The sequence below is a fragment of the Mastigoproctus giganteus genome, chromosome 7, assembly GCF_048544385.1.
Source record: "Mastigoproctus giganteus isolate SK-2022 chromosome 7, ASM4854438v1, whole genome shotgun sequence".
NCBI lineage: Eukaryota > Metazoa > Arthropoda > Arachnida > Uropygi > Thelyphonidae > Mastigoproctus > Mastigoproctus giganteus.
Genome location: NC_143581.1, coordinates 72,964,736 through 72,977,196, shown reverse-complemented (window position 1 = coordinate 72,977,196; position 12,461 = coordinate 72,964,736). Strand labels below are relative to the sequence as shown.

The 12,461-nt window shown below is 34.6% G+C and overlaps 1 protein-coding gene across 2 annotated transcripts in view; it reads right to left on the bottom strand.

Moving 5' to 3' along the window:
* The window catches only part of LOC150082990 (uncharacterized), a 389,813-nt gene that overhangs the window by 185,679 nt on the left and 191,673 nt on the right, over positions 1–12,461 (bottom strand). For both annotated transcript variants that reach the window (XM_090376961.1, XM_090376963.1), the window contains exon 10: positions 4,060–4,169. In XM_090376961.1, coding sequence (XP_090233087.1) covers positions 4,060–4,169 — 110 coding nt within the window. The remainder of the gene's footprint in view (positions 1–4,059; positions 4,170–12,461) is intronic.

Here is a 12,461-nt window from a genome sequence, read left to right as displayed (position 1 = left end):
ATTCAGAAATGGAATTTGAGAAGTACAGGAAGGATAGATAGGATAAAAAGGGAGGAGGGGTTATGCTATTAGTTAAGAAACACACAAAATCCAAGGAAGTACAGCCATTCGACATGGCTGGACAGTGCAGTGTCGAGTCAGTTTGGTGTGACATAAGCATTGGGAAATCACAATTGAGAGTAAGAGTGTGTTATAGGCTTAATAACTCTGATGAGTATAATAAACAACTGTACAGGGAAATAGAGTGGACAGTAAATCAGAGAGTCTTATAATGGGGGATTTTAATTTCACAGATATTGGCTGGAATTTGTGGGTTGGTCACTCACACACTAGCAAGGATTTTGTGGATTTATTGGATGATTGTTTTCATCTAGAAGGAGTAATACTTTTGATCTAATTATCAGTAGTGATTCTTCATGCATTAAGAATCTGCAGATAAAGGAACCACTAGGTGGCAGTATCACCATGTGCTGAAGTGGGATTTACTCAAAGAGGTAACTACCATCAGGGGTAAAGGGAATGGTTTTTGCTTTCGTATTTAAATTCTATACGGTGGGACCAAATGATGATGTTACCAATAGCAAATTCAAAATGGGAAGCATTCAAAGAATTAATCTTGGAAGCTAATAGGCTTTTCATACCAACTAAGAAATATTGTTCAAGGTATAGGCCTAAATGGATGTCAGATGAACTAATGAGACATGTAGCAGAGAATAAAAATGCATGGGATACATATAAATTAATGGGTGAAACAGAAGCCTATGATATATATAAGCTGGTCAGTAATCAAGTCACAAAGGAGGTTAGGCAGGCAAAGGCAGATTACGCGAAATCATCGGCAAAGGATGCAAAGAAAAACAGCAAAGAGTTCTTTACTTATGTAAACTCTATAGAAGGAAAGTGATGAATCAGATTGGTCCACTGGATATCGATAGTTCAAATGCTGATGATCCTCCTCAGGTAGCTAATAAACTAACTGAGAATTTTGCATCTACATTCACACATAAGGAGTTATTCAGGGCGGGGAATGCCAGAGGTGAATTAAACTCTGGCAGTGAGCTAGATGATTCTGTAATAACTGAGAGCACAGTGGAGGAGAAATTGTTAAAGATAAACATAAAAAAGGTATCTGGGGTGGATGGGATCTATCTAGTTATATTAAAGGAGGTAAGCAAACCCTTAACCATAATTATGAGAGCTTCCTTGGACTCAGGGGAAGTACTCACGGCCTGGAGATGTTCAAATGTGACCCCAATTCACAAAGGAGGATTAAAGGGTGACAAGTTATTACAGACCTGTTAGTTTAACTTCTGTTTCAGGGAAAGTAATGGCGGCACTGGTTAAGGAAGCACTGCAGGACAAGAATTCAGTTATAGCTCAGACACAGCATGGCTTTGTTAAGGTTTCTGTTATTTGTTTTTTAGAAGCATTAGCAACTAAGGCCATATTGCTCCGGGGATATGCGGTGGTCATTCCCTGACCTTTCTACATCCTCCGTATTTGGTGGGCACGGGCTCGAACCCCGGTCTAATCAAGAAGCTTGTGCTACGCACTGCTGCTCCTGCCCACCTGGCTATGGAGGCGCCTGATTTGTTAAGGGGAAGTCTTGTCTGACCAATCTGATTGGATACTATGATGTGGTCACAAAGGAACTGGATGAAGGGAATAACTTTCATATCACATATTCGGATCTTAGAAAGGCTTTTGATACTTTTGCACATGGAAGACTGCTGCACAAATTGGAGCAGTGTGGCAATTTATCTGCTTTATCCATAGCAGGTAAATTGTTGCTATGGATAAAGGGATGGTTGAGTGGGAGAAGACAGAGAATGGCAATCAATGGACACTGCTCTTCGTGGACTAATTTTATTAGTGCAGTCCCTCAGTGTTCAGTGTTGGGTCCATCCATTGTTGTTTTCTGTATTTATTATTTTTGCTAATTCAGAGTTTAGCTGCATACTAATATGATGCGTTTGCACTAACTTGTACGTTGTCTAAATCTCTCACAGCCTGAGGCTAAAGCCCTTAACATATTTCAGTCTTAATTTATATTTATATTATACACCATCAGGCATCTCTCATATTGTGGAGTTATACTTCATAACTGTTTTGTCATTATTGCATCACTAGGATACCTACCTACCAATCAAAGAAGGGCCAAATAGCCCTGAAACGGTGCTGTCTGGGAGGTGGTATCCGCTGAGAATAGGTAACAACAGTCTTCTCCTTTGGTGAAGTGTTACTTATTCGAAGTAGTGCAATATCATGGCAACTCGTTGTAAAGGTATACACAATATGAGATATAACTTAAATGATGCTGCCTTTGCATATTTTTACTAATTCAGAGTTTAGCTGCATACTAATACGATGCATTTGCACTAACTTGTACATGCCTAAATCTCTCGCAGCCTGAGGCTAAAGCCCTTAACATATTTCGGTTCTACAACAAGTAAAAGCTTTGTTCTGTACTAAATTATTTTTATTAAGTACTTGCCTATATAATGTATATGGATTTTACATTTTGCATGTCTCATGTATACAAACAGAATGCAGCAAATATTTATTTACTTGTGAATTTTTATTGTAATATATGTAATAAAATATATATATGTATATGTTATTACAAATATATGTAATAAAATACTTTAAACAAAATTCCCTGTCTGGGTGCATCTTATCATCTGGAAAATATGGTAATTGTTATTATTTAATTAAAGTCAGGTAAACTGAAAAAATAAATAAAATTTATATTTAATAAATTGTCAATGAAAACTATTGGCAGAGTCTTCCACAATCACAGAAAAACTACCATTTACACTTATTTAAAATAAAATTTATATTAGGATTCAGATTTAACAAGCTATTTTTAAAGTGAACAATGCAAAATCTAATCACTTAACGCTGAAATGGATATGATCGTGGAAACTACATTTATTTCTTCTAGGTATAGAAAATGAAACATGTTGGAAACACATTTATGTACGTTCTTAGAAGAGCAAATGTTTCACAACAATAGTTTCTTTACTGTTTCTTCAGTATACAATAAAAAAAAAAAAAAAACAAGAGAGTTGTGATTAGTAATTTTCTCAATATTTTTTCCAGCAATAGTTTTAATGGTTGGTTGCAAAAGTTGCCAAGTTAAAAGTTAACTTAGCAAAATAAATTAAGACAATACACAGTTGACACACAAAAATAAAATAAATCTGGAGCCAATGTCAATCCTCTGCAAGTCATGTTGAGGGAACAGACCATCATCTGCCATGCTAGTCCAGTGTGGTGGTTGGCAAATCAACAGTATTTAGCAATCAGGGGCTTGACCCATAGTCTATTCAAAGAGCATGTGCTAATGCTCTCCTGCTCTTGACCACTCAGCTATGGAGGCCATAGTTAACACATATTACCTACTATGTTTAAGAAATAATGTTTCTAAAAACTAATGTGAAAATATAATTGCTTTGAATTTAAAACTGAACTTAAATTACAGGCAAAAGGTGACTTTTGGGGGGAGAGTCCCATTCCCAAACTCAGTTTCTGCCTATTACAGATAACCATGGAACATAAAGCAGCCTGTAATGTCACTCATAAAACATGAATATAAGCTTTGCTACAATTTATTTATTAATTTAATTTTTTTAAAATTAATTAATAATTAATTTTTAAACATTAGACAATAAATTTATTTAATTTATTGTCTAATGTTTTGCCTATACTATTGAAAATGAAGTAAAATCTGAAAAGCATGTATGAAGGCACACAAATTTTTCTGAAATTATTGTCTCTTTCTGCAGTTATCACTTTTTGAAGCATGAGAAATTTATAAAGTAAAATACAAAAGATGAAAATCAAATGGAATAAAATTCATACAAAAAAGAAATTTCATGAATTGAGTGTAATATTTTTAATTTAAGGATTAATTCCAAATCTAAATTTTTAAGTTAGGCTGGTCCACTTAACATTAGTTATTAAATTTTAAATTCCATTAAAACAGAATTTGAAATTAAATATCAACTAATTAGAAAAGAAAGTCAGTTTCATTTTTACTAATAAAAGCAATTCTACCTTTACTTGACTATTTGTTTGTGAAAAATATAATCTTGAGATTATTGATGCCCAATATGTCAATACATTTGATGTCACAGTTGCATAACTTAATGAATGATATCTATATCCTGTGGGAGGAAAAAATGGAATAAAAAACCAACAAATCATTAAAGTAGAGTCTTGAAAACATGACTAAAAGAAGGAAATTATATTAAAATATGAAGTTCAAGTTTAAAAAAACTCAGCAAACCTCAATTTAATTTTTAAATGTAGTACAGCAGACTCTCGATTTACTAGGACACTTCAATACTCCAAATTAAAAAATCAACCAGAAATCATAAAATTCAAGTAATAACTAGAATATGTATAAACAGATATTTTGCAAGTCATAAATAAGTGACAAGAAGCGGTGTTATAAGTCGTCCCTGGGAGATTAATGTGCCTATTACCTTGCAACCTCTCATCTGGTGAGTATGGGGTTGGCACACCCAGGGTCTGAGCTGGATATCATCATTCTTCTCTTTCTTGGTGATTTCCTTCTACTTTTGACTCTCTCTCTCTCTCTCTCTCTCTCTCTCTCTCTCTCTCTCTCTCTCAGGGTAACTCGGGATTTTTTTTTTTTTTTTTGGCTGGTGCAGCATAAGGGCTCACATCTGGTGAGTATGGGCTTGGCACACCCAAGGTCCTGAGCTGGATATCATCATTCTTCTCTTTCTTGGTGATTTCTCTCTCAGGGTAACTCGGAAATTTTTTTGGTTGGTGCAGCATAAGCCTCAGGCTTCCTTGCACCATATGGCTAATAATAAGCCTCAGGCTTCCTTGCACCATGCGCAATAATAATAATAATTTAAGTTCTTTTCAGAAAATTTAATTTTGACCATTATCAATGGTGCCGATGGAGAATAAGTGACAGCGGTACTAGTAAATCTACCAAGAAAAGGAAAGCTATCGATTTGGATCAGAAAATTAAACTAATAAGAATGCATGAAAACGGTCAAACAAGTATCACGCTGAATTCAGATTTGTCAATAATAATATAGTAGCAATATGTTACTAGTCATTCCCGAGTTACGTAAAACTTGATGAAGTAAGAAGTCCTGAAACATATCTCTTACGTATGTCGGGGACTTCTGTATTTTTGGATTAACCGGGATTTGTTTTTTACCATCTATCCCGGAAAATTGAGAGTCTACTGTATTTTTTCTTCAATTAGTTCAAAAGATTTTAAAGTCATGCTATTCAAAAACATTCTATTCATATAAATTATCTGAAAATTAAAGGAGTCGTATGTTAAATAACAATAAGATAAATAATACTTGTGCAAACATTAAAAGAAATAAAAATAATATCATATTAAAATAAAAATCTGGAAGAACAGGAATTCAGTGGTTAAGAGATTCAGTTTCTACTTTGAAGGGCATTTCTAGAATAAAAACACCACTCTGAGCTCAGTAATTTATTTCATAAATGTCATACTACTTTCCTTATATACATTATATATTCACCATAGGCTGCTATTACGATGAGTGAAAGTAAAGATTTTGATTCTTGTTAATAGCTTCTATTAACCAAGATCTGTGTTAAACAATCAAAGTTGGCCAAAGCAAATAAAAAATAACTAATAAAATAAAAATAATGCACACTGTTGCATGAATTTTTTAAATTATTCTTGCAACAATGTGTAGCCAATGAACTCTCGATCAGTGCTTGAAAGAGAAAATGGCAACTCTGACATTCAGATACCAAGGTTAATGGTCATCTGATCAATTTAAAAAGTAAATTTAAAGAGTAAATAAATTATAATCAACAATGACCATTTTTTTAACCTTTTAGTAGCAGCATATGATGCAAGAATGCAAGCTTAAACAGCATCAGCCAAAAATTAAAAATTAATCACAACAGATGGAAGTTTGTTCCACTAAACAACTACCTGATGGCTGAAGGCAAACTTCTACACATCTATCCAGCAACCATCTTTCCTCAACTTTAATTTATAATCCTCTTATGTATATAATCATCACACATGAGGGGACATAAATTCAAGTGCAAGAGGAACAAGAATTCCATCAACAATGCATTCTTGCATTCTTGCATATGATGCAAGAATGCAAGCTTAAACAGCATCAGCCAAAAATTAAAAATTAATCACAACAGATGGAAGTTTGTTCCACTAAACAACTACCTGATGGCTGAAGGCAAACTTCTACACATCTATCCAGCAACCATCTTTCCTCAACTTTAATTTATAATCCTCTTATGTATATAATCATCACACATGAGGGGACATAAATTCAAGTGCAAGAGGAACAAGAATTCCATCAACAATGGGTTGCTCAATCTATTTAAAGCCTTGAACACCTTAATCAGATGACTTTAGAGATGCCTAGTCTCCAGACCCTGAAATTTTGAGAAATGAAACCTTTCCTGATAAGAGCACACCTCACAAATCTCATTGCCCTTCTATACACCAGTTCCAGAATATTCACATCCTTTCTAAAATGAAGCCTCCAGACCTCTAGGCAGCACTCAAGATGCTGTTAACCAATGCCTTATACAATGTGATAATGACTTCCTTAATCCTGCTAGCAAAATTCCTATATACCAGCTGTTCCCAAACTGTGCGCCGTGGCACCCCAGGGCACCACAGCGAACTCACAGGGATGCTGCAGGATATTTTAAATTTGATGGAAACAGAGGGATACTCAACATCTGCCGAACACCGCACGAACTACTAGCTCTAGGTAGTTCACAGTTTCAACATTACTTATTAAGTTGTTTGGACTAACTACTTAATAAACGAAACTATTAGGTATTTCTTTGGCTAGGGGTGCCATGAAAAAATTACTGAGACACTAAGGGCGCCGTGAACCGAGAAAGTTTGGGAACCTCTGCTATATACTCTGATCATTCACAAAATACCATAAGTAGTCTGGGCAGCCTGTCTCCCACTGCTCAGAGAACTTCACAATTATCCCCAGATTTTGTTCATTTTCTACTGAGTTGGTACAGCAGTAGTCAGTAATCAAAGATTATTGAAACCCATATGCAGTGTGCTGCATTTGTCAATGTTAAACTTCAATTTACCAGCCCACCTGCATAATTCTTCTGAACATTACCTGATATACCTTCATCAATATAATTGAAAAAATATAGAAAACACCAATGGGCTCAGAACTGTACCCTGGGGTACTCAACTAATAACATTAGTCCATGAAGAGCAATGTCCATTGATAACCCCTCACTGCCTTTTCCCATTCACCAACTCTACCATAATGCCATGCTGCTCCAATTTGTACAACTCCAGTTTGTGCTAAACATCTTTTATGTTTAACAGTATCAAAAGCTTTATGAAATCCAAGTACTTGATATCAAAATTAATTTTTTGGATCTAATTCCTTTGTTACTAAATCACAGTATCCAATCAAATGAGTGAGACAAAAAAACCACTTACACTCCATGCTATGACTGTAGTATCACTGTGATCCTGTCTAGATGGACCGGCATTACTTCTCTAAACTTCTTTTATTTTCCTGACAGAAATTAAGCTTACAGGTCTGTTATTACTCATGTCAACTTTTGATCCACCTTTCAGAAATGGCAATATATTTGCACATCTCCAATCCACAGTGACCTCCCCTGAATCCATGGATGCTCTCATAATTATGGCTAAAGGCTTGCTTACCACCCTTATTGCCTCCCTTAATATAACTAGATATATCCCATCTACCACAAGTGCCTTTTTTATGTTTGGCTTCAACAAATTCTCTACCACTTTCCTCTCAGTTATACAAAATAATTTTGCTCCCTGATGGAATTTGATAAATTTGTGCCATCCCCTTGCGTAAAGAATTCCTCATGTGTGAATGTAGATGCAAAATACCTATTCAAGTTTGTCAGCAACCCGAGGAAGGTTATCAATGATATCAAGTGGAGAAATGTGACTGGCAATGGTAAAAACCATCATCATCAAGTGGAAAAATGTGATTCATCCTCTTCCTTCTTTCTTCTAGTGTTTACCTAAGTATATTATCCTTTGTTGATTTTTTTCTTTGCATCCTTTACCAAAGACTTCTCATAATATTCCTTAACTTGCTTAACCTGCACTGTGACTTGATTGCAGAATACTTTATATCTATGGACTTGTGTATCACCTGATAATTTATATACATCTCATGCATTTTTCTTCTCTGCCATTGTTAATTTCACATTCATTTAGGTCTAAGTATTGAACAATATTTATTAGTTGGCATTAAAACCCTAGTAGCTGCTATGATTGCTTCTGTGAATGCTTCCAATTTAGAATTTGCTGTTGGTATCATCAGTTGGCCCCATCATACCAAATTTAATAACTGTCTCAGACCACTATAATCACCTTTACAGAAGCAATAGCCCTTCCCTTTACCCTTGATGGTAGCTACATCTTTAAGTAAATCCCACATCAAGCACTGGCCACTGTCACCTAGTGCTTATTTTATATGCAGATTCTTAATGCATAAAGAATCAATGCTGATAATCAAATCAAGAGTATTGCTTTCTCTTGTTACCCTTCTAAGTGGAAAAATTGTATAAAATTTTCTACAAACAGACTATTGTAGAAAATGGTCATCATATAAAACCAGAATAGTCTTGCTAGTGTGTAAGTAACCAATCCACAAGTTGCAGTCAGTATGTGGAAAGTTAAAATCCCCCATTATAGGACATTCTGATTTACTGGCCCACTATTTCTCTGTATGCATTTTGCTGTATTCACCATGGTCATTAGGCCAATAACATACTCCTATTCCATTTTTGATTTCCTAGTGCATATGTCATCCCAAACTGTCTCAACATTGCAATGGCCACCCATGTCAACTGGCTGCACTGCCTTAGATTTTATACGCTTCTTAACTAAGAGCACAACCTCCTCCTGTGCTGTCCGGCTTTTCCTCATATTAAATTTCTGCATCCCTTATGTCCAAGTGACATCGCTAATATCCCCACAATGTACACATTTGCTGACTGGTTATCAGTACTTTAAATTCATCAAATTATTTACTATGCTGCTTACATTAATGATCTTGTTAGTATGCATATACCTGTTCTTACTCTTAGCTACCCTAACACCAGCCCTTGTATTTACTTGTTCCATGATGATCAACAGCAAGTCTTGAAATTCCCTGTGCCTTGCTTTCCAGGCTGCTGAACATTCCAACAGAAGCAGTACAAGAATCACTTACACCACTGCCTGCAGCAATTGTTAATCTATCAGTCTGTGTATCCCCCCCCCAAAGTTAGCAGTTTTTCAACCCACCTATCACTACCTTGACAGTACCAGCATATTCTTGCAATTCCCTTTATTTAAGTGCAGCCCACTCTTGTAAAAACTGTCTCTCGTGTTGAAAAGCAGAGACTATGCTTAGAAAATCTCTATCCCAATGAGACCGCCACAGTCTCTCTAGGGTCACATTGATTGACAATGCTCTGATCATATATATCCCTCCAATTGTGTCCAGACAAAATTGCAGACATTTTCATGACTGTTTCTCAACATTACCCTGCACTTATTAATTTAATCCTCAGTTCTCCTACTCTTAATACTGTTAATGCCAATGTGTACAATGACATCACCTTTCATGTCTTTAAAAGATGATATCTGCTATAAAACATTGTCCCTGGTAGATATACCCTGGTATTATCCACCTATCATTTTTACACAATATATTTCCCATTTCCTTGCTGATAGAATCACTGACAACTACCTACTGTGGGATCAGCACATTCTGCCCTGGGGATTGCTGCTGTGTTGCCTGATGCACAAGTTTAAGCTCTGGCATTGAAGTGGGCAGTTGTGAGTTTATATTTTAATATAAGTTCTCAAATGCCTACCATTTTAATTCATTCAAAGGTATTCACCCTGTTCTTCAAGCTCTCCTAAATGCCAATCAGAACACTGAGTTTAGTTTCCTCACACTTCTTGCAAAAAGAGACATCCCTCTTGGTTGTAACATGTTCCATTGCATAGCAAAAAATGTGCCATAGCAAAACAATAAATTGGGTTCATATACTAGCATGTCTAATGCACCAATTACTTATATGCAACTAAGGGTAATAAGGAAGAAGGGTAAAAGGGATTTTAAGACTAACATCAACAAATTAAATACCAGATTAATATAATTAATATTTAAATTTATCACCTGCTGATTACAGCCTGTATACATTAATGGGCACTCAACAGGGTCCAACACCTATCAATGTACAAGTGAAAACAATCAGCATTAAACTGTTTCTATGATTCATATTCCTGTTTAACAGGAATATGAATCATAGAAACAGTTTATTAATATATATATATATATATAGAATTTTATAGAAAAAAATGGTGAAATTATATCAATTGAGGAGTTTATTTATTTGTAAACTAGAAATAATGGGGTTAATTTAGATGTAAACTGAAAATAATGGACTGTTGGTCCAACAGATAGTGGCATAATTAATTAAAATCATAGAATTACTTGAAGACGTCCTTACCATTGTGCAGCATTGTGCGGAAATAAAAATCAGACATAGCTATAATAAACCCTTCGGCTTTCTAGCATGTAACTACAAACATGAGGCAACTAATTATGTTGATGACGATACTACCAGCTGTGTCCGTTCCAATCCTAGTTATAAAAACTATGTGGACCGTACTATAAACATATAATCACAGGCAACCTGGATATTATTAAGTTCCAGGAATTAAAGGAGATTATTTCCTATGGATTCCAAGTTTAGGCCTATAATCACCACCAAGAAAAATATGCAAATCCGCTCCAGTTTTGCCTAAAATTATCATATAAATATGAAATACCTATAGAGGCCTTTAATATGTGGATCATGATGGTATATAATGATAATAAAATATATTTTGAACAACTTAATTTTTGCAACAATTCAGCAATAAAAGCGTTCAATTATGAACAATTAAAAATACAACTAAAGCAATTACATAATATATGCATCATACCATCTACAGATAAAGCAAATTATGTAACAGTGGTACATACTAGTTTATCAATAGTAATGCTAAAACTATAATAAAACATAACAGATACTCATAAAAAAGTAAACATCAACAGTAACAATTGGAATTACCATAAGTTTATCTCAAACCCAAATTTCACAAACATCCAGTTGGGCTCAGATCTATCACGTCATATAAGTAGTTATATTAAATTTATATTAAAAAGCCCAGTAAGTTATTGGAAAACTTACTTAAATTAATTTTCAACAATACAGATAAACCTAAATTCAATAAACCTAAATTCAATAAACCTAAATTCATTAACTTCAGTCCTAAGCATTAAAGTCCTTAGATAATGAGATCCATCATTTGGAATTTATGACTTCAGTATCTGTTTATGAGTATATCACACCAAAATCTAAAAATAGTATCAGATGATGATTATTACAATGAAGTCAAAAATATCTTGAAGCATAGTAAGAAGCATAGTAAGTCAAAAACGTGTTGGTTTTTGTTCAAAATGGGGGGGGGGGCATAGCTATGGGCACTTGCTATTCCAGTGCAATCGCTAATTATTATTGAAAAGAAGATTAACAGCAGCATTACAATGCATCATTAAGTAGATGACCTACTTACCATCAATCAATCAACCAGAATTCAACAATGTCACAACCAACGTGTACCCATCAGACTTAGCTGTTACCTGAACTAACCCCAACAACCACACTAGAGCCACATACCTGGATATTCTTATTTCTATTGAAACAGAACATGTGAAAACTAAATTATAGAATAAACAAGAGGCCTTTAGTTTTAATACTATCAGCCTCCCAAATTGGCGGGGAAACATCTCTAAAAACATACATGGAAACAATGTTCGTAATACGTAGAACGCTTTCGTATGACACTCTCCAGAAATTAAAACAAAAACAATTAAAAAAATCGAAAATCTTACATTACAGTAAAAAATAATTAAAAATCAATTGAACACAATTAAAAATCAATTTAAAACAATTACAAACATTGATATCAACGCAGAGCATATTGAGCATTATAGCTCTGGTTCATATTATCATATGGAAACATAATAAAAAAGCAATGCTTAAGAATTCTAAATATATGTAACAGGGAATGTATAAAGTTTATTAGAAAACTTAATTTCATAAAATACTTAACAGAATGCTACATATACACAGATGGCTGGAAGGTCTTTTTGGTAAATCGTTTATTGCTGATATGTAAGCAGCAGCAGCACTATAATATTTTCCAAAAGCTCAGTGATTGTTAAATCCTATATTTAATAAGCAAGTTCTACATCGGATATACCAGTAGTGTTCGCTATATAGGTCTTACAGTGTTGGAACCATTGTACACATAGTATGGTATGGTCCTTATTCGCCCGCCTGGTATGACAAATGTTGTTGTTTTGTTGTTTGTT